Source organism: Salvelinus namaycush, chromosome 20 (genome assembly GCF_016432855.1).
Source record: "Salvelinus namaycush isolate Seneca chromosome 20, SaNama_1.0, whole genome shotgun sequence".
Taxonomy (NCBI): Eukaryota; Metazoa; Chordata; class Actinopteri; order Salmoniformes; family Salmonidae; genus Salvelinus; species Salvelinus namaycush.
Window position 1 is genome coordinate 50449344 of NC_052326.1, and position 23512 is coordinate 50472855.

Below are 23512 nucleotides of genomic sequence, written 5' to 3' on the forward strand. Positions count from 1 at the left end.
AGTGACTTTCTGACTAAATTAGAAACGTATAATATCTGAAAAATATACATTGCCTTCGGAAAGAATTCAGACCCATAGACTTTTTCCACATTACAACCTTATTCTAAAATTGATTAAATAAATAAAAATTCTCAGCAATCTACACACAATGACAAAGTGAAAACAGATTTTTAGAAATGTTTGCAAATGTATTAAATTTGGAAAACAGATACCTTATTTTACATCAGTATTCAAACCCTTTGCTATGAGACTCAAAATTGAGCTCAGGTGCATCCTGTTTCCATTGATCATCCTTGAGATGTTTCCACAACTTGATTGGAGACCACCTTTGGTAAATTCAATTGATTGGACATGATTTGGCACACACACCTATCTATATAAGGTCCCAGAGTTGACAGTGTATGTGAAAACCAAGCTATGACGTCGAAGGAATTGTCCATAGAGCTCCAAGACAGGATTGTGTCGAGGCATAGATCTGGAGAAGGGTACCAAAACATTTCGGCAGCATTTCGGTCCCCAAGAACACAGTGGAGTCCATCATTCTTAAATGGAAGAAGTTTGGAACCACCAAGACTGTTCCTAGAGCTGCCCGTCAAACCAAACTGAGAAATCGGAGAAGGGCCTTGGTCAGGGAGGTGACCGAGAACCCGATGGTCACTCTGATAGAGCCCCTCTGTGGAGATGTGAGAACCTTCCAGAAGGACAACCATGTCTGCAGCACTCCACCAATCAGGCCATTATGGTAAAGTGGCCAGACGGAAGCCACTCATCAGTAAAAGGCACATGACAGCCTGCTTGGAGTTTTGCCGAAAGGCACCTAAAGGACTCTCAGACCATGAAAAACAAGATTCTCTGGTCTGATGAAACCAAGATTTAACTCTTTGGCCTGAATGCCATGCATCACATCTGGAGGAAACCTGGCACCATCCCTATGGTGGTGGCAGCATCATGCTGTGGGGATGTTTTTCAGTGGCAGGGACTGGGAGACTAGTCAGGATCGAGGGAAAGATGAACAGAGCAAAGTACAGAGAGATCCTTGATGAAAACCTGCTCCAGAGGGTTCAGGACATCAGACAGGGGCGCAGGTTCACCTTCCAACAGGACAACGACCCTATGCACTGTCATGGAATTATTCTAATCAAAAGGATTTAGCATTCTAGGTTGCATTAGTATTTTTGTATAAGCAAGCAGTAAATGAACTAGAGACAGATATTTGGTGCTATGTAAATCTTGATGTCTGTTGCATGACAGAAATGTACCTTTATATAAATTCTCTCATCTGTGATTTGTCATGAACATCCAGGAGGATGGACTTTGCTATAAAATGCTGTGGCTTTGTCCTGCTGGTAGGTGGGTCATTGACAAGCTCCGTTACTGCAGTAATTAAATAATAAAGTTTGATTGTTTTGAAGAAATCTAAGTCTCTCCTTTTGATTAGAATAATTCCACGACAGCACTCAGCCAAGACAACGCAGGAGTGGCTTCGGGACAAGTCTCTGAATTTCCTTGAGTGGCCCAGCCAGAGCCCGGACTTGAACCCAATCTAACATATCTGGAGAGACCTAAAAATAGCTGTGCAGTGACGCTCCCCATCCACCCTGACAGAGATGAGAGGATCTGCAGAGAAGAATGTGGCAAGCAAGTGTGGCAAGCTTGTAGCGTCCTACCCAAGAAGACTCAAGGCTGTAATCGCTGCCAAACTTACTTCAAAAAAAGGACTGTGTAAAGGTTCTGAATACTTATGCAAATGTGATAATAGTTTTTTATTTTTAATACATTTGCAAATGGGGTATTGTGTGTAGATTGATGCGGAAAATAAATCTATTTAATACATATTAGAATAAGGCTATAACTTAACAAAATGTGGAGAAAGTAATGTAGCTAGATAGACTCTCTTACCCAAATACATGGATGAACACTTCTCCCTCTCTGTCACAGATACCATGGTTGCCCTTAGTTTGAAGATGTAATCCGGAGACAGGTGTTTTATACAACAGCCTTCTGTGTTTTATCTTTTCGACTCCCTCTACATATCTGCAATCAAACGCCAGAATTTTCTCCATTTCCTTAGCTATCATACTCTAATTCCACTGATTTCAAAACTCGCCCCTCTAGAAAGTGGAGAGCAACACATACTGACCAGCTCATGTTATAGACAGAATGGTGCTGCATGGCAGACCAATCTGAACTCATGTCTCGGCATGTCCAGCCCTTACATTATCTCAGCCAATCATGGCTAGCGGGAAGGTTCCTGGCTTTTTCAGTGGCTAAACCAATTAGGCTCGTAATTTCACAATTTTATTCGTATTTACAGATGGCATACACATTTGTTATTAAGGTACATGAAAGTTCACATGTTCCAGAAGGCATTTCAGCCCAAAAAACCCAGATGCTGATCAAAAAAAAGTTTATGTTCAAATCCCTCTCCTGTGAAGTATTGAAGCGCGACATATATTAAATATTTATACATTTACTCTGACACGTCGCGACCCAGCATTAACAGGTCAGGGTCGCGACCCATACCTTAAGAAAGGCTGATATAGGATATAACAGGAAAATACGGCACAAATGGCAGAACTTATTTGAGTTATTAGAGTAATTCTCACGAGGGCTTTACTATCTACAGCAGTGGGGGGACAACACCGGTGACGGGTTTGATGTACACATTGCAGCTTGCCTTAATGTCCCTGAATTGATCACAGTTGAAGCCGGCCACTAGCTTCTTAGGACCGGGTCTGTATGGAGTAAAGGGCATCTTCACACGTAGTCGTTGCCCTTGTTTTAGCAAAGGCATTCTGAGGAGACACATGTGAAACAAATTATACCTCAAGGCAGCTTTAGATCTCTAAACTTCAACACACTAGGTAGTGTAAAATATTTCAGATGGAAAAACTCTAAACTTTAACCACATGAACAGCCCAAGAATGCAGGTACTTTCTAGTTTAGCCAAGAGCTAAATAATCTCTTGTGGACAGACTACGTAACAGAAATTGTATTGAATCATCTATCAAAAGACTGATGCCACAACTAACAAGGAACCGTAATTCCGGTGCTTTGGTTTCCTCACTAGATATCTGGACATATCAGGATTGGGTGGAGGTGGTGCTAAAAGTATGGGAGGGGAATTCAAGCAATGATTTCAGACAATGATTTCAAGGTGAAAGTTTTCAGAAGGGGGGCTTGGCTGAGAGTTTCTGTTTAGGGGGCTGGTGATTTCACTAGTCTCATTGGTATACACTGCTCAAAAAAATAAAGGGAACACTTAAACAACACAATGTAACTCCAAGTCAATCACACTTCTGTGAAATCAAACTGTCCACTTAGGAAGCAACACTGATTGACAATAAATTTCACATGCTGTTGTGCAAATGGAATAGACAAAAGGTGGAAATTATAGGCAATTAGCAAGACACCCCCAATAAAGGAGTGGTTCTGGAGGTGGTGACCACAGACCACTTCTCAGTTCCTATGCTTCCTGGCTGATGTTTTGGTCACTTTTGAATGCTGGCGGTGCTTTCACTCTAGTGGTAGCATGAGACGGAGTCTACAACCCACACAAGTGGCTCAGGTAGTGCAGCTCATCCAGGATGGCACATCAATGCGAGCTGTGGCAAGAAGGTTTGCTGTGTCTGTCAGCGTAGTGTCCAGAGCATGGAGGCGCTACCAGGAGACAGGCCAGTACATCAGGAGACGCGGAGGAGGCCATAGGAGGGCAACAACCCAGCAGCAGGACCGCTACCTCCGCCTTTGTGCAAGGAGGAGCACTGCCAGAGCCCTGCAAAATGACCTCCAGCAGGCCACAAATGTGCATGTGTCTGCTCAAACGGTCAGAAACAGACTCCATGAGGGTAGTATGAGGGCCCGACGTCCACAGGTGGGGGTTGTGCTTACAGCCCAACACCGTGCAGGACGTTTGGCATTTGCCAGAGAACACCAAGATTGGCAAATTCGCCACTGCCGCCCTGTGTTCTTCACAGATGAAAGCAGGTTCACACTGAGCACATGTGACAGACGTGACAGAGTCTGGAGACGCCGTGGAGAACATTCTGCTGCCTGCAACATCCTCCAACATGACCGGTTTGGCGGTGGGTCAGTCATGGTGTGGGGTGGCATTTCTTTGGGGGGCCGCACAGCCTCGCCAGAGGTAGCCTGACTGCCATTAGGTACCGAGATGAGATCCTCAGACCCCTTGTGAGACCATATGCTGGTGCGGTTGGCCCTGGGTTCCTCCTAATGCAAGACAATGCTAGACCTCATGTGGCTGGAGTGTGTCAGCAGTTCCTGCAAGAGGAAGGCATTGATGCTATGGACTGGCCCGCCCGTTCCCCAGACCTGAATCCAATTGAGCATATCTGGGACATCATGTCTCGCTCCATCCACCAACACCACGTTGCACCACAGACTGTCCAGGAGTTGGCGGATGCTTTAGTCCAGGTCTGGGAGGAGATCCCTCAGGAGACCATCGCCACCTCATCAGGAGCATGCCCAGGCGTTGTAGGGAGGTCATACAGGCACGTGGAGGCCACACACACTACTGAGCCTCATTTTTACATGTTTTAAGGACATTACATCAAAGTTGGATCAGCCTGTAGTGTGGTTTTCCACTTTAATTTTGAGTGTGACTCCAAATCCAGACCTCCATGGGTTGATAAATTTGATTTCCATTGATAATTTTTGTGTGATTTTGTTGTCAGCACATTCAACTATGTAAAGAAAAAAGTATTTAATAAGAATATTTCATTCATTCAGATCTAGGATGTGTTATTTAGTGTTCCCTTTATTTTTTTGAGCAGTGTATTTTGTCAAACATTTTCCCTCAGAACCTAATCAAGCATTTTACACAATTACCTGAGATTTTAGGTCTGGGTTTCTGAGATTAAGAGCTAAATTGTCAACTTGACGAGCAAAGTTTCGGTTTGTCATAAAACCCGAATCCATCCCACTTGGCAAAAACTGGGTCCACATCCAGGATTCAAATCTGGACACATTTCACTGGACACAGACGTCAGTTCAACGTCTAGTTCTGATTTACATTGTGTTGAGTTATCACCTAATGTGAATTAGAACTCAACAAAAAAAATTAAAGTTGACTTTTTGCAAATCCAATCAGTTTTCCATGTTGAATCAACATCATCACACTGATTTTTTGGGTTGAAATTACATGGAAACAATGTTGATTCAAGCAGTTTTTGCACAGTGGAATGGATTCAGGTTTTATGACAAACTGAAACCTTGCTTGTAAAGACATCAGAGAAATGTCACAAAGGCCTACCTGGCTTCCATTGTTTCAGTCAGCAAGCCACTGCCGGTCACTGTTATGAAGCAGTCTCTTAGACCTTCGGATAGAGGGTTCTCAAACACCACCTCTGCCGTCATGTCACTATACTGCAATTCAGATCCAATGGCCTAAAAGAGAACACACATTCGAAGAAAAGCATTTGCTAAATTGTATATTATATTGGAACTATCACACTGAATAAACCCCATCTCCAGTTTAATGGCTGTTACTGATATTGGCGTTGTATTTAATAGATCAACTGTTCAGATGACAGTCTAACACTTTAGATTTTCATCTTCACAACATGTTTATTCACAGGCCAAGCGTTATTTTCCTTGCCTATTGCTATTCTCGCTACTAGTGTGTTTGCCACCTATAAATTAAAATGGTAACCCAAGAGTATGTAAAGAGCTTGTTCACTAATGACCCCAAAGAATGTCACTCAGAGAAAGTTGAGCTGTTCTAAGTGGGTTGTGACTGTGAAATGACAATGTTGGGAAATGCAGTACTCACTTTGATGGTGAGCAAAGGGCTCTCTGGCACAAGGTCTTTCTCTGTGATGTACACTGCCCCACTCTTGTTCTTGTCTGTGGCCACAGCCGAAACCTTGATGCTGTTGCTCTCCCGCATTTTCTCACCGTACACAGAGAAGGGGATGTGGATGGGTATAGTCAGATCTGCCAACAGAGACAATGCATTTGATTGTCAAGGTATCAAAAACACTAACATTCTGTAGCGTCCTCAGTACAACGTTAGCAACCCTAACATTCTGCAGTGTCCTCAGTACAACAGTAGCAACCCTAACATTCTGTGGTGTCCTCAGTACAACGTTAGCAACCCTAACATTCTGTGGTGTCCTCAGTACAACAGTAGCAACCCTAACATTCTGTTGTGTCCTCAGTACAACAGTAGCAACCCTAACATTCTGCAGTGTCCTCAGTACAACGTTAGCAACCCTAACATTCTGTATCATCCTCAGTACAACGTTAGCAACCCTAACATTCTGTAGCATCCTCAGTACAACGTTAGCAACCCTAACATTCTGTTGTGTCCTCAGTACAACGTTAGCAACCCTAACATTCTGTAGCGTCCTCAGTACAACAGTAGCAACCCTAACATTCTGTTGTGTCCTCAGTACAACGTTAGCAACCCTAACATTCTGTTGTGTCCTCAGTACAACGTTAGCAACCCTAACATTCTGTTGTGTCCTCAGTACAACGTTAGCAACCCTAACATTCTGTAGCGTCCTCAGTACGTTAGCAACCCTAACATTCTGTAGCATCCTCAGTACAACGTTAGCAACCCTAACATTCTGTTGTGTCCTCAGTACAACGTTAGCAACCCTAACATTCTGTAGCGTCCTCAGTACGTTAGCAACCCTAACATTCTGTAGCATCCTCAGTACAACGTTAGCAACCCTAACATTCTGTATCATCCTCAGTACCACGTTAGCAACCCTAACATTCTGTATCATCCTCAGTACAACGTTAGCAACCCTAACATTCTGTAGCATCCTCAGTACAACGTTACCAACCCTAACATTCTGTAGCATACTCGGTACGTTAGCAATCCTAACATTCTGTAGTGTCCTCAGTACAACGTTAGCAACCCTAACATTCTGTATCATCCTCAGTACCACGTTAGCAACCCTAACATTCTGTATCATCCTCAGTACCAAGTTAGCAACCCTAACATTCTGTAGCGTCCTCAGTACAACGTTAGCAACCCTAACATTCTGTAGCGTCCTCAGTACCACGTTAGCAACCCTAACATTCTGTAGTGTCCTCAGTACAACGTTAGCAACCCTAACATTCTGTAGCATCCTCAGTACAACGTTAGCAACCCTAACATTCTGTAGCATACTCGGTACGTTAGCAATCCTAACATTCTGTAGTGTCCTCAGTACAACGTTAGCAACCCTAACATTCTGTAGCGTCCTCAGTACCACGTTAGCAACCCTAACATTCTGTAGCGTCCTCAGTACCACGTTAGCAACCCTAACATTCTGTATCATCCTCAGTACCAAGTTAGCAACCCTAACATTCTGTATCATCCTCAGTACCACGTTAGCAACCCTAACATTCTGTAGCGTCCTCAGTACAACGTTAGCAACCCTAACATTCTGTTGTGTCCTCAGTACAACGTTAGCAACCCTAACATTCTGTAGCGTCCTCAGTACAACGTTAGCAACCCGAACATTCTGTTGTGTCCTCAGTACAACGTTAGCAACCCTAACATTCTGTATCATCCTCAGTACCACGTTAGCAACCCTAACATTCTGTATCATCCTCAGTACCACGTTAGCAACCCTAACATTCTGTAGCGTCCTCAGTACAACAGTAGCAACCCTAACATTCTGTAGCGTCCTCAGTACAACGTTAGCAACCCTAACATTCTGTATCATCCTCAGTACAACGTTAGCAACCCTAACATTCTGTATCATCCTCAGTACAACGTTAGCAACCCTAACATTCTGTAGTGTCCTCAGTACAACGTTAGCAACCCTAACATTCTGTAGCGTCCTCAGTACCACGTTAGCAACCCTAACATTCTGTATTGTCCTCAGTACCAAGTTAGCAACCCTAACATTCTGTATCATCCTCAGTACAACGTTAGCAACCCTAACATTCTGTATCATCCTCAGTACAACGTTAGCAACCCTAACATTCTGTAGCGTCCTCAGTACCACGTTAGCAACCCTAACATTCTGTAGCGTCCTCAGTACCACGTTAGCAACCCTAACATTCTGTAGCATCCTCAGTACAACGTTAGCAACCCTAACATTCTGTATCATCCTCAGTACCACGTTAGCAACCCTAACATTCTGTTGTGTCCTCAGTACCACGTTAGCAACCCTAACATTCTGTATCATCCTCAGTACCACGTTAGCAACCCTAACATTCTGTAGCGTCCTCAGTACCACGTTAGCAACCCTAACATTCTGTATCATCCTCAGTACCACGTTAGCAACCCTAACATTCTGTAGCGTCCTCAGTACCACGTTAGCAACCCTAACATTCTGTTGTGTCCTCAGTACAACGTTAGCAACCCTAACATTCTGTAGCATCCTAAGTACAACGTTAGGAACCCTAACATTCTGTATCATCCTCAGTACAATGTTAGCAACCCTAACATTCTGTAGCGTCCTCAGTACAACGTTAGCAACCTGACAGCCATAAGAGTTAGTCAGTCGATTTGCTACAACGCTATGGCAGCTATACATGAGACTTTACAGCTTTGTTCAATTGACCAGTTAAACTCTAACTATATGCACTCCTGAAACACACCACCATCATTGAGATTGATATATACCAAGGATGCCAAGGATACCAAGGATGTTGACAAAGAATTGTAAAGGTGAATAGCTGCAATGTGCTCTTGGTTTTGTTAAGCGTTTCAGTTCACTTTGTTCTGTGATGTAAATGCCTCCCTGTGTGCACCACTGTGTTAGTTCAACCTTGTAAGCCTACTCATGGAAAGAGCTTGAAACATTTTCACTCTACCTTGGTTGGGAAGGAGCTTCTGTTCTTTCAATTCGGTCTGTATCTGGGAGGATGGGATCCCGTTGTATCTCATGGCCTGAACGTTGACATTGATCACTAGTGTCCGAGTTTCACTGTCGTTGCTGTTCAGTACAAGCTTGAGGTCGATGTCTTTGCCGCTGACCGGCTTGGTCAGCTCCACGATCTTCATGGAAACGCCAGGTTTGCCGTCATGGATCCCGTTTGAATTCTCTTCGGGTATGTTGACTCTTTTCACAGCTTGATTGTACACATCCCTCTCCTTTTCCGTGCCTGTTTGAAATGTATGACATTTTGGATGAGTATCTGGTGACTCAAGCAGTTTCTCTCACTCACCTGGGAGAATTATCTTGTGACAGGTGGCCACAGCATCTTTCTGACTCATCTCTTAAAAAAGTACAGAACTATTTCCCAGACCAACTGTAGTTCTCAAATATATAAAATACACTTATACCCTTATGATAGGCATAACCCTTGTAACGCTGCATTATTTCCGTAATCAATTGATAACAGTTCAACCTTGATATAGTCAGACTCTTGGTTCATTCAATACCAACCCTCTGCATGTTTATAGTTGGCCGTGATGTCCACTCTCTTGTCGCTGCCCACTGCCTTGGTGCTGATGTTCTGGCCTACGGACACACTGTCCGTGAAGATATTTTTCTTGGAGCCGTCAGCGAACACCATCCAGGTTACACGGTCGGCGTTGACTTCGGCGAAGACAAAGGGCACATCGTAGTTGAGGTCAACGTGACCCTGCAGTATGGCCTTGACTGGAGCAGGGCCGCAGCAGTAAACACCTGGGGGAGGGGAAGAGAAAACAACATGAGCGTATAACAGGGAGTTCCCTTCATGTCTCCCAGACCCAGGACACGACCTCAGAACCATCTGCACAATAACACAACATACAGTACATACAAATTCCAGAAGTGTGTTATTATGTAAGATGCTGTGAGATGAGATGGAAGTTGGACCGTACCAGTGCTTTTCTCCTGGGGGGTGGGGTCCACAACCTGCCAGCCGTCGTATAAGGAGTCTGCTGAGAGATCGGGCCGTCTCATCCAGGCCTCCACCCACACATGGTAGTTCCTGAGCAGAAACACCAGTCTTCAAAACTTCATGCTATTGGCATCACTATTCCTACTGTAGCCACAATGACCTCATGTTACACTTACCATACACTGTCAGGGCTCTGTTTGGGTCTGACTCCATAGTCGGAGAAGAAGTCGTCGATTGTCAGGTTTTTGTCGGTGTCGTGGGCTGACTGGAAGTTGGTAACCACTCGACATGGGATTCCCAAACACCTCAGTACTGACATGGAAATACATTTCAGGCATACTGGTTAACTAAAACAACACATTCAAAGAATACAGGTTGACTATAATAAACACATCCAAGGCATTGACATGCAGCCTCTCCTCTGGTCAGAGGTAAATCGGACACAAATGGTGGGTAATCTTGCCATCCCTCTCAAAAACCAATCACAGCCCTTGGTCTGAGCACATGCAATAGTCTGTGCTATTTAAATAACATTGTATTGATTGATTGACTAAAATAATAATTGAAGAGAGATTGGACAGTGATAGCCTACCTGTGCACATTACAGCGGCGAACACCCAACACTGTCCATACTTGACTGGATTGCCGCCATTTTTGAGCCACCTCCTTAGTACCTCCACACTGCCGTTCCAGTGAGTGGGGGACATGCCATCACCGTATTGACCATCCCACCGCCCCATCAGGACACCTCGGTCGTCGTTAGCGTTGATCTGGGCAAGGAAAATAATGTTAAAATTAGATTTCAGAACTGTCATTTGGCTGAGTGAATGTGTTTTTGTACTACAGTAATCCCTCGTTTATCGCGGGGGTTACGTTCCGAAAATGACCCGCGATAAGTGAAATCCGCGAAATAGAAAACTTTTTTTTTTTTTACAATTAGCAACTATTACATGTATACAAATATAGTGACTCACGTGTAGGCCGTTTCACTGCTCTTCAGACTGGGCCGCTGCATCCTGACTGCGCTCTGCAGTGTTCTCTTCTTCTGAAGCCCGCGGTGCAGGTGTGTTTGTTCGGGAGAAGAACATAGTGATAGGCAGCTGTTGTCGCTCTTTTTTCTTCTTTGCAAAAAGATCCTTGTACACCGACATGCCACCATCGATTACGTTGGAGAACTGTAATGAACGGCTCATCAAAGGGTCCCATTCCTCAGCTACTCGCTTAAGTTCAGTGGCCATTCGCACCATGGTTGCTAAGCGACCAAGCGTTAGTCCTTCCTCCTCATCTCTCGTGTCCTCTTCTCCCTCTTCTCTTTCATCGTCGCTTTGTGGCTTTGTCATTTCTGCCAGCTCTGCATCGGTCAGCGGCTGTGCGTCTCCATCAATCATCAATCATTAATGTAAATTTGCCAAGCTGTTTTATGTACGTACACATAACTGCACGAGACGACAAAATGATAGCACAATTCGTAGCATGTTTTGATACAAGAAGCGGGAGTGAGTTTTTAGCGAATCAGAATGCAGAGCACAATGCACCAAAAAAAAAAAAAAAATGCATTATGAAAATCCGCGAAATAGCGAATCCGCGATAAGTGAACCGCGAAGTGGCGAGGGATCACTGTATCTAAAATGTAGTTGCTTTCCTGGATCTAGATGGAGCATAGCCTTGGACTAAAAAGCATGTTCAGTGTGGAAAGTTATTTTTAGTCCAGGACTAGATTTAATCTGGGTCCGGGAAACCAGTCCTATATGTGTAACAACACCTTAATTAGTGTCACTGGACCCATTTATAGTGAACAGGGCTAGATGATGTTCCAGAAATGAACCAATGTATTTTCTTGTGCTGTTCATACAGAACTATGAGCTGATGATGATTTAAAGAATGTCACTGTTACTAGTGGGGGTCAATAATGATGTCACTGACTACTTTGGTTCAATAATGTTGTCACGGTTACTAGTGGGGTTCATTAATGTCACTGTTACTAGTGGGAGCCAATAATGTTGTCACTGTTACAACAATTATGTTGTCACTAGCTAGAATTTCCATCCAGTTGGCGACAGATTTTCAAGCAAAAATTCTAAAATCATAAAAGCATAAAACTAATGTGCGCACATTTTCCCACTAGAGATGTGTTTCTATCAAATTGACTGTTTTTCAGATAAAAGGCTGTGTGATGACATAAAAAAAAAAATATGCTGTTAAATTCGTTGTGACTCGTTTCAGGAAACTAGGTGCATGTCGCGCGTCACTACTTCACAGGAGCAGCATTTCAACGTAAACATAATTTTTTATCAAAATATTTTTGGGGGCAGAAATGCCTTCTAGAACCAGTGAACTTTCATGTACCTTAATAACAAACTTAAATTACGAGCCGAGTTGGTTTAGCCATGGAAAAAGGCAGGAACCTTCCCGCTAGCCATGATTGGCTGAGATAATGTATGGGCTGGACCTGAGTTTGGATTGGTCTGCCATGTAGCTTGCTTCTGTCTATAACATGAGTTCAGAATGTGTTGACAGTCATTTCTACTGCACCGTTTTTAAAAGATATAACGTTAGCCATTGAGAACTACAAAGGTTTTGCTACTTTTCTCAACAACATTGATGTCCTGAATTTATCAGGTGCTATCGACAGAACAGTAGGAAAAGTGATGGGCTACTTGCTGCACACCCCACGGTCAGTGTCAACTGGAGTGACACAAATCTGGCCAAACAAGATGTAGCTTCAAACAAAACCGAGTTAAATGTTTCCAGTCTGCCGTGAAGCGTTTATCCATGTATACGGGTAAGAGTCTAGCTACATTTCCCAGATATACTTTTCTAATTTTGTCATAAAGTTGTTTTCGTTGCAAGTTAAAGCGTACTGTTAGTTAGCTACTAAACGTTAGCTTGCTGGCTCGCTAGCAACGTTACGTATATGATCTGCATAGTAATTTTATTTGAATCAGAAATCCATTTGCAGTGCTAGTTATAGCCTATTTTTAGCTAGCTAACATTGAACCTATTTTGTTAGCTTTAGCTACCTGCAGATTCATTCTACAGCTATGACAATGTTTGTATTGGTAGTAGTTTGAGTTGGGGTTATACTGGTTCATTGTTTAGCTAGCTACCTAGCTACATGTCTAAACAAAAGTCTCCACTTCAGCCAGATTATTACATGACCCATCAATTTAGCAGGTGTGTCTGGGGGTGATTATGGCCATCTATTGTATTTAATGAACATGTGTACATGCCTAGACAATAGTCACCCATCCACTTAGCTAGATGTGGGTGAGGAGTGGTTATAGCATTTCTTTCACATGACCCATCAATTTAGACAAGTGTGTCAGATAAGCGGCATCTAATAACAATGACATATTTATAAAATATTTTTATCTGGACACTTTCTGTTTTTGATATTGCTACTATGCAAGTACACAAGTACTATCACTGTACCGTCTACACCTTCTGTACCCTGTGCATGTGACAAATAAACATAGATTTTATTTGATATAGCGTGTGTTTACCACATGGCCTCACATATGAATCCTTAAAGAGATGAATGGGCCTAAGGCTTATGAGGGTGTGAACGATGCTGAATGGATGTAGACAAAGAAGAGCTCTCCAGTAGGTGTACCAAAACATTCAAGGGCTATTTTCTCTAAAGTGAGGTTTCAAAGCAGATTATTTCCCCATTGTTCCTCAACTGCAGTGTATGATATACCATTTTCTATCTCTGAGTCTCTACTTTTATCTCTACTTTTATCCAATGTAAACATAAAAAAAAAAAAATGTTGCTACATGAGATCGAGGCGGTCGGTCACATTTGAGAATAAAGCTGTAATGTAACAAAATGTAGAAATTGTCAAGGGGTCTGAATACTTTCCGAACGCACTATAGCCTACATGATGAGATGATGTTTTATTTGTCAAACGGCAGCCAAGCATCGAGAATCATGTTACCAGAATAAGGCCCTCAATATTTAATAGAAATAAATATCAAGCTCATTGACCACCCTGTGAACTTCATCATTTATCTGTAGCCTGATAAACGGCTTTCCCGATGAGTCGTAGTGGGACGACCACACAAGATGTCATTAAGTGATTCCAAGTTTACTTCGATATGATGGTTATTAAATCAATATTTGCGCATAAAAGCATTTCCACCAACATTTCTCCCATAATTAATTTTACCGACTCAAAAACATCCCACCTTGTCTAGCGAATCTTGTTTTGTCAACATTTGTAAAGTTGACCGTCACATTTTCCATCAGCACTTTCATGAAATGTCATGAAATGTTTTATCTGACATGTACTTTACTCGCATAAAAAGGTTGGATGGAAACCTGTTTACTGTTACTAGTGGGGTTTAATAATGTTGTCACTGTTACTAGTGGGAGTCACATCTCCAATCTTACCATGGCACTGACCACCCTACTGACATAGATGGGGTTGCAACGAGCAGAGAAGTCCTTGGCGGGGTCACTCAGACACTTGGGATTCACGTCAAGCAGCATCAGGCAAATGTCCACTATATCGTCTTCAAACTGGAGAAACAATACATTTGGGCAGGTTAGCTAGCAAGCCTACAACAATTTCTAAAATGTCTTGTCTATACTAACTTACAATTTAGTCACTTAACAGACGCTCTTATCCAGAGTGACTTACAGTATTGAGTGGATAAATGTTCGTATTGGTCTCCCGGTAATCGAAACCCACAACCCTGGCGTTGCAAGAGCCATGCTTTACCAATGGAGCCACACAGGACTCTAGCCAATCATGTAGACTAAGATATCGTGTGACACTTGGGGTCGGTTTCCTGGACAACAGATTAGTCCTGGACTTCTCCAGAGTAAAAATACTTTTGGATGGAGATTCTCCATTGAGTTTGCTTTTTAGTTGAGGAATATATTTAATCTGTGTCTGGGAAACAAGCCCTATATGTTATGAGCAGCTAGCTAGTACTTTTCAACTGTACAATACTGTATTGTTTGTTCTGTGTACCTGTCCAAAGTTCCACGCCGTAGAGCTGATGTATTTGTCAGAACCTTTGTACACCAGGCCTTGTTCTCTCATCACATACTCCTGCCTCTCCTCCTCTTCAGGTAGATGCACCCAGTCCTCTACAGCCCGCAACAAAATACAGCCATTTTAAAACATGAATTATAAGAATTTGTTCCACTGACTTGACTGGTTAAATAAAGGATAAATAAAAATACATTCTTATACAAACTGAAATGAAAGGGTATCTAGACAATGTTTTAATTGCGAGTTACTTTAACACGTTGCCATGCTGTTACTGTGTTATGACCACTGTCTCCCATGCTAGAATGTAGTGTTATCAAGCTGTGTTACCAGGATGTTACCAGGATGTTACCAGTATGTTACCAGACAGTGTTACCAGGATGTTAGCAGGCTGTGTTACCAGGATGTGTTACCAAGCTGTGCTACCAGCTACCAGGCTGTGCTACCAGACTGTGCTACCAGGCTGTGCTACCAAGCCATGCTAATAGGCTGTGCTACCAAGCTGTGCTAATAGGCTGTGCTACCAATGAACTCATCACATGGTTTCAACAGCAATGCCACCACTTTGATATTAGAGAACAGCATTCATAACCACAGACTGTCATTCATATAATGTGGCTCTGTATGTTGTGGCCCATTGATTGTATCTGGGTGTATATTATCTCCCAAAACAGTTATGAGGTGTCTTTCTTACCCATATAGAGACATGGGTTACAACTATCTCTGTAAAGTAAGCCATTTCCAGCTTTTAAACTGATAAGAACATTCAGGAATGCAGCATTTGACACCCTCTGGATACTGTATCAAATAATGCCTGTGTGTTACCATGGCTGTATTGATGCATTCACAGCATTTGTTGTCCTTTGTGTGATTAAAAAGGTTAATTTATCACAGTTCTTGTGAACATTTATATGAATGCTTTATACTCCAATCTAATGTATTAAATATGCTTTACCATACTCTCAAATCTCATTCACAGGAAGGGAATTCATTGTCCCAGAAATCCCCATGTGGGATAATGAAGTTGTTTTGAATTGAATTGTGTTTACCTTGGCACCAGGGGTTAAACAGCAGAAGGAGCTTGCCCAGGCTGCTGCCCACTGAGGCGGTGGAGCTGGTCTTTACAGACAGGCTGTACTCTCCTACTGGGGCGTCTGCTGGGCTGGTGATGTCCAGGGTGATTGAACCCGCCGGGAGCACTGAGCCCTGGTGAACCTTGACCTTCCAGGAGGAACCCTTCCCACAGCCCTCAGGTAGCCCGAACACTGACCTGGTCCCCAATGCCTCCGAAGGCTGGGGCCCTGGATGGAGAAGGGAGAATGTTTTGGGTTGTGTTCAGTAGAAATGAAATTGATGAAAACTTTCAGAAACAGTGATGTACTATACACTGGGAGTACAAAAAATTAGGAACACCTTCCTAATATTGAGTTGTGCCCACTTGCCCTCAGAACAGCCTCAATTTGTCGGGGCATGAACACTACATGGTGTCGAAAGCGTTCCTCAGGGATTCTGGTCCATGTTAACGCCAATGCTTCTCACAGTTGTGTCAAGTTAGCTGGATGTCCTTTGGGTGGTGAACCATTCTTGAAACACATGGAAAATTGTTGAGTGTGAAAAACCCAGCAGCATTGCAGTTCTTGACACACTCAAACCGGTGCGCTTGGCACCTACTACCATACCCTGTTCAAAGGCACTTAAATCTGTTGTCTTGCCTATTCACCCTCTGAATGACACACATACACAATCCATGTCTCAGTTGTCTCAAGGCTTAAAAATCCTTCTTTAACCTGTCTCCTCCTCTTCATCTACACTGATTGAAGTGGATTCAATAAGGGATCATAGCTTTCACCTGGATTCACCTGGTCCGTCTATGTCATGGAAAGAGCAGGTGTTCCTAATGTTTTGTAAACTGTATTTGTCCAATAAGATTCAATATTTTCTGACAACATAACTTTGATGTCAGGAGTACATATACATTACAAGTGGTGGTATCTCAAATCCTGTCAGTGGTGCAATTCAGTCTTAAGATAAGATTGAATTGACCCCAACTCAACTATGCACAACGCATACAAGGATTTGTTTTAATATCTTTATTACTGCACGTGTCTTGTCAAAGGGAACTAACATAGGGCCGGTTTCCCTGCCCTAGCCTAGATTCATCCTAGTGTGTTTTAGTCCAGGACTAGCATAACCTGAGTCCGGGAAACTTTAAATACAAACAGCCCTAATAAATAGCAGAGATAAATAAAGTTATTCTATTTTCTATTCTAGATAGCTCACCTGTCTCCACCATCAGCTCCAGTAAGTCTGTTGTGGGCCTGGAGGGGTCATGGAGTTCAAAGGTGACCAGGAAGGACTGGCCTCTCCTGACTATCAGTCTGTTCACTGAGATGTCATTGGTGTTGTGGGCTGTGTTGTTCTTCTCACAGTGGAGCTCTACTTTACCAACATCTTCAAGAAAGAAAGAAATTAATAGATATATAGATACTAAATATATGTTTCATTGAAACTGAATGATCCCTTAGCCAAAATCCAGATTTTCAATTTTTCCTGATTAATACAACTTTTTTTTCTTCTAGTGTGGGTGTCTGTTTCTGTGTTTGACGTTGTCTTGCCCAATGTTTGTTTGTCACATTTTTGCCTGACAGCAACATAGCAGAAACAGACTGTCAGTTAGGCTAGTTTAGATCACTGGATAGAGAAAACACTTGTAGCCTATCACCATGCATAAGGCATGTAGTAACTTGACAAGGAATGCCCACACACAATGCAATATTACTTTCCTTTACTTTCAACCTAATAAAACGTGCACAGCCATGTACAAACAAACACAGCAAAGTGATACAGCCACATTAATAGTAATCATGCTATACTGCAGGTAAGTACAATAGCATATTCTATGTAATTATTTATGTAGTGTCTACACTATAACACTTCTCCACCCTTAATTTCAATCCCCCCTGTGAGAAAATAACACAAGATTAACAAGTAAACCACATCAGTGTTTTCTTTTCAACACTTTAGAACTTCTGCTAGTGTTACTGTAAATGTAAACAAACAAAAAATGACGGTCCTTATTTATTTTCAACTAAATCTGCTGTTCCAAACAAACACTAACACCACAAGGCTCTCGGTCTCAACTACAGAGTTAGTCTTTCAGGAGGCTTGCGACTACGCTGTGATCTGCGCAGTACTCCTGGTGTGCCACAAGACACAGGTAAGTCGGGTCCCAGTGGAGCTGGGTCTGAGGGCACAGGAGCGGGTTGGGTGTTTGTGAGAGGAAGTCCATCACCCTCTGCAGGAACCACTGAATGCCCCTGTTTCTCAGATACTGTTTCCTGTGGGGTTTCCACTTGTATACTACCACCCGCAGCTGTTCCGTCTGAAAACATGGCATTTTCTTTGTCATAGCACAGGCAAATGTGGTCCTGGTGTCTGCGTATGACTCGACCATCAGTCAGTTTGACCACGAAGGAGACTGGGCCACTCTGACTCAGAATGGTACCTGGCAACCAATGTTGGCTGCTTGTGAAGTTGCGGATGCAGACCGTGTCATTGGGTTTTAACGTTCTCTCCCTCGCGTGATGGTCATGTCTCTCTTTTTGTTTCTCCCGCTTCCGTTCCACTCGTGCTTTGATGTCCGGACGCAGTAGATCTTTGAGAGCTTTTGGCTTTCTGCCCATCAACATCTCAGCTGGAGCTTGTCCTGCTGTGGTTTGTGGCATGATGCGGTATTGGAACAAGAACCGAGAGAGTTGTGATGGTTCCCCCAGTCATCTTTTTGAGCCCCTCTTTCAGTGTCTGCACAGTCCGCTCCGCTAAGCCGTTTGAGGCCTGTTGAAACAGCGCGCTGCGGACATGGCGAATCCCGTTTTTCCACATGAATTATTGGAACAAATCACAGGTAAAGATTGTTGAGAGTCAGGCAGACCATGGGTTGCAAACACCTTTGATAGTTGTGGTCGCTGTGATGTTGCTCATGATGTGAGCCTCCAGCCACATGACAAGGAACATGTGGCTCACGAAAGGGACTGCAAAGTCTATGTGCAGTCTGGACCATGGGCGATCAGGCCACTCCCACAGATGTAGTGGGGCCATCTTCTGGTTGATCTGGCACTCAGAGCATGATTTCACTTGTTTTCTATTTCCCGATCCATGTTAGGCCACCAGATGTAAGATCTGGCTAAACATTTCATCCAGGAGGCACCCGGGTGAGCCTCAGGGACCTCATCCATGACTTGTGAACGGCCAGGGAGTGGAACAACCACTCTGGACCCCAGAGTATGCAGCCATCCTGCACACTCAGCTCAGTTCTGCGTTTGGCATAAGGTCTCAGTCCATCATCCTCTATTACAGGAGGCCAGCCCTGCATGAGGAATCTTTTGACTAGGGCCAGGATAGGATCCCGGTCTGTCCATTGCTTGATCTGTTTGGCATTAACAGATGAGTTTGACAATCTCTCCATTAGGAGAATTGTCTAGGGAGGCACCACAGTTGTGGCGGGCATCTCTGGTAGCGGGAGACGGCTGAACGCATCTGCGTTTGCATTGTCCTTCCCCGCTCTGTACACAATAAGGTACAGGTAAGCTGACAGTGTGAGGGCCCAGCGCTGTATCCTTGCAAAAGCCATGGGAGGAATGCATCTTGAATCACTGAAAAGGTCAGTGGATTGTGGTCAGTGCATATGGTGAAATGACGACCGTAGATGTTACGTCCGTTGTTGGAATTAGACCAAGGCGCAACGTGGTAAGCGTACATCGTACTTTATTAGATGGAACACCAAAAAAAAATATATATATAAACGAACGTAAAGTTCTGCAGGGCTAGACAGCAACTATGCAAAAACAAGATCCCACAACTGAAGGTGGGAAAAAGGGCTGCCTAAGTATGATCCCCAATCAGAGACAACGATAGACAGCTGTCTCTGATTGGGAACCATACCCAGCCAACAAAGAAATAGACAAACTAGAATGCCCACCCAAATCACACCCTGACCTAACCAAATAGAGAAATAAAAAGGCTCTCTAAGGTACTGTAGAGGTACTGATGAAAGCGTTTCACAGAAAAAACTATGGCCAGACCTTCCTTGTCTAACTGTGAATAACCCTTCTCAGCACTCGTCAGTGTGCGTGATGCGAATCCAATGGGTTTCTCTGACCCGTCCTCCATCTGATGAGAGAGTACTGCCCCGACGCCATAGGGCGAGGCGTCACATGACAGAATGATGTCTTTGCCTTGGTCAAAATTAACCAGCAGTTGTGCTGATTGTAGTAGTGCTTTCACTTCCTGGAAAGCTTTCTCTTGAGCTGGCCCCCACTTCCATTTACAGTCTTTGTGGAGCAGCTGATGAAGTGGAGTCAACACTGTTGACAGGTCCGGGAGGAACTTACCATAGTAGTTCACCATGCCCAGGTACGACATGAGCTCAGACACATTCTTGGGCTTTGGAGCATCCTTGATTGCCCTGACTTTGTCCACCACAGGACACAGACCCTGCGCTGTGATAGTGTGACCTAGGTATGTCAAACTCTGTGCTTGGAATGTGCACTTTGCTACGCAAAACTCGCTAACACCCGATCCAGATGGTGGAGGTGCTCCTCCTCCGTCTCCCCTGTAACCAGGATATAGTCCAGGTACACTACTACATGAGGGATCCCCTGCAGCAGATTGTCCATTGTCCTCTGGAAAATGGCTGGACTGGATGCCACTCCGAAAACCAAGTGGTTATACCTGAACAAGCCTTTGTGGGTGTTGACTGTGACATACTCTTTTGAGTCCTCGTCCAGGAGGAGCTGTTGGTAGGCGTGACTCATGTCAAGCTCTGAGAACGTCTTGCCTCCAGCAAACATCGCAAACAGGTCCTCCACCCCCGGCAGCGGGTAAGCATCCAGCTTAGAGGCCCTGTTGATGGTGAGCTTGTTGTCCCCGTGCCATCACTTTTCAGAACAGGAACGATTGGAGCTGCCCAGCGAGTGAACTGAATCAGAGCAATGATGTTTGTTTCCTGCAGCCACTCCAACTCATCCTCAACTTTCTTTTTCATGGCGTATGGCACTGTCCTGGGCTTGAAAAAGCCAGGCTCGGCCTGAGGATCCACGAACAGCTTAACTGCAGTGCCCTGCAGTGTGCCCAGTTAATCTTTGAAAATCTCAGGGTACTTTTATATGTAATCCTCAGTCACTCGTGTGTGTTTTATCTCACCCCAGTTCACTCCCTAGTAAACTAGGCCCATTACATTTTACCACCAGGAGCCGTGCTCTCGCTTCCTGGCTGTTGTATGCAATGTCCACCTCCAGAGCCCCAGCAATGGTATGGTCTCCTCATCTGCTTTCCATCTACCTCCACTGTAGCATAGATAGGAACAATGCTCTTCCTCCTCCACTGTGCTCTCTAGGTGGTGTGCTGCTGACTGTGGCTTAATTGCTGTGAACTTGCCCTGCACAGTCTGCCCACCCTCTGGCTTGCTCCTAGGACCCCTGCATTCTTTAGCTAAATGTCCCATTTTGTTGCAATTGTGACAGACCGTTAGCAACAGACTGACCTGTTTTCTGAGAATGGCAGTTCAATTTGAATCTCTGGACAATCACTGAAGGCTTTGGATTGTGGTGAGTCTGAACGAGAGCAACTAGATCCACAAAGGGACTCCGTGGCTTAGCCAAATTCCTCATTAGCTTGTAGGTTTTAGCCCAACACACGCTCAAGAGAATAGAGCGCTGTTTAGCCTCATCTCTAATTCCATTTGCCAAGAAAAAGTGTCCCAACCTTTCCAGATATTCCGTCCAGTCCTCGTTGTCTTCCACAAACTCAGTGATAGTCCCAAACATTGACACTATAACGCCAACTTGTCCTTGATCCTCGTTAGCGTTTTCCACGTCCTGCTGGTTGTCACCGATGAAGATGCCCTCCAGCGGCGGCTGCTCTCCGTCGCTCATTAAGCTAGCTAGCTGACTGACGACCTCCACTGTTTCTTAGCTAGCTAGCACATCGCCCTGTACATGCTGATCAAGTTGTATCCTCGTCGTCAAAAATATGTAGTAACTTGACAAGGAATGCCCACACGCAATTCAATAAGACTTTCCATTGGTAGAGTTGCATTGTACAACTCTGGGTGATGACATCAACGGGGAAAGGTCACAGTCAAGGCCAATGCCAATAATAACCATGAACACACAAATAATAATCATGTTATACTGCAGGTAAGTACAATAACATATTATAAGTAATTATTTATATAGTGTCTACACTATAACAATGCAGAAACAAATAGGCGAAAGACCATAGACTTAAGAATGAGAATTTAATATGATCTCTATGTAAAAGACAGCCTTGGGCCAGTATGAAATGGTATGAGGAACCTATGACAATAATTCAAGTGAAACATGGCAGAAGATTAGTGATGAAAAAAGCCTCTTAAAGGCAGGGAGAATCCCCCCCAAAAGTAAGCCTGTATATTGCACAGGTAACACACTATAGTAAACTACAGTACACCTGTATTCAAATAGTGTATGTACAAAGACAGCAGCAGATCTTCAAGTCCAGCTGTAACATAATTTGCTGATCTGCCCCTATCTGTAAATAGTTATATAGTTTGATAAAGTGTTATCTATGCAATACACTACAGGTCAACTTTGCATATTTTCTTTAATGGCGCATAAAAAATAAAAGCTGTCAGAAATCATATTAATTTAACAGATGAACAAACACCAACAAGGATGATCTTCCTTTGTAAGAAAATGTTCCATTCTACAAGTCAAGTCACCCAATTATACATTCACTGTACTATATTACTCACTAAACATGACATAGGCTACCTTGACAATGCAATATCCACATTTTTCAGCATCTGAAAAATCTTGCCACGAGCAGTGTTAGTTGACTTACCACAATCCATTGAAGCTGTCTCTCACGTGGTTGTGTTGGTAAGTGGATTGAGTTGCTTGTTGTAGTAATGCAGTACTGTAAGTAATGAAAGGATGCCAGGACTTTTAAAGGGAGCCCTACCCAGGTCAAAAGAATGTCTCAAACATCACACAGAAAAATACACACCCTTTCACTAGAATGGTCTTCCTGGTTCCTCACCTGTGTGTAGGAGACAATAGCTACTTTACATTTTTGGGCAAGTGATCGTAATCTTCATGCCTTTCAGACCTTATTAATGTCAGTTGCACAAACTACAGCAGGTGTAAACAGTACAGTGAAATGCTTGCTTGCTCTTCCTCAACGTTGCAGTAATACTATGTCATATGAAATAAATACACACGAGAAATGAAAAAAGCTACACAGGAATGAAATAAATACACAAGAATATAATGACACGAAGAATATATTGACATGAAGAATATATTGACATGGAGAATATATTGATATGTATACAAGAGTATTGTGACTATCAAAAATAGACACTATTGAAATCTATATACATCTTGATTTCTACGCAGGGCAAATGACACATCAAATATTAATACTCCCATCACTCCCCTGTATACAGTGCCTTCGGAAAGTATTCAGACCGCTTCACTTTTTCCACATTTTGTTACGTTACAGCCTTATTCTAAAATGGATTAAATAGTATTTTTTAGCTCATCAATCTACACACAATGTCCCATAATGACAAAGCAAAAACAGGTTTTCAAAAATGTATAAATAAATAAAAACTGAAATATCACATTTACATAAGTATTCAGACTCTTTACTCTGTACTTTGTTGAAGCACC

At 43.3% G+C, this 23512-nt stretch overlaps 1 protein-coding gene across 1 annotated transcript; it reads right to left on the minus strand.

Moving 5' to 3' along the window:
• Positions 1-2620: 2620 nt before the first annotated feature.
• LOC120064856 (protein-glutamine gamma-glutamyltransferase 2-like) lies at positions 2621-21730 on the minus strand. Its single transcript, XM_039015448.1, has 16 exons — positions 21561-21730; positions 20529-20699; positions 20189-20409; positions 17079-17249; positions 15928-16099; positions 15848-15891; positions 14778-14896; positions 14192-14320; positions 10391-10568; positions 9975-10110; positions 9779-9888; positions 9357-9599; positions 8782-9072; positions 5792-5955; positions 5273-5406; positions 2621-2795 (listed from the first exon to the last, which is right to left on the minus strand). Exons 1-16 carry the CDS (start codon positions 21728-21730, stop codon positions 2621-2623), a joined length of 2628 nt encoding a protein of 875 aa, XP_038871376.1.
• Between the last annotated feature and the right edge of the window lie 1782 nt (positions 21731-23512).

Excerpts from the sequence above, each read along its gene's own strand:
- LOC120064856 (XM_039015448.1), bottom strand. The coding sequence starts at position 21,730 with ATGAGCGACGGAGAGCAGCCGCCGCTGGAGGGCATCTTCATCGGTGAC. Across the intron at positions 15,892-15,927 it reads CCAGTAGGAGAGTACAGCCT|CAGCCTGGGCAAGCTCCTTC; the intron begins GTCTGTAAAGAC and ends CTCAGTGGGCAG. Across the intron at positions 10,111-10,390 it reads CGCCGCTGTAATGTGCACAG|TACTGAGGTGTTTGGGAATC; the intron begins GTAGGCTATCAC and ends TTTCCATGTCAG.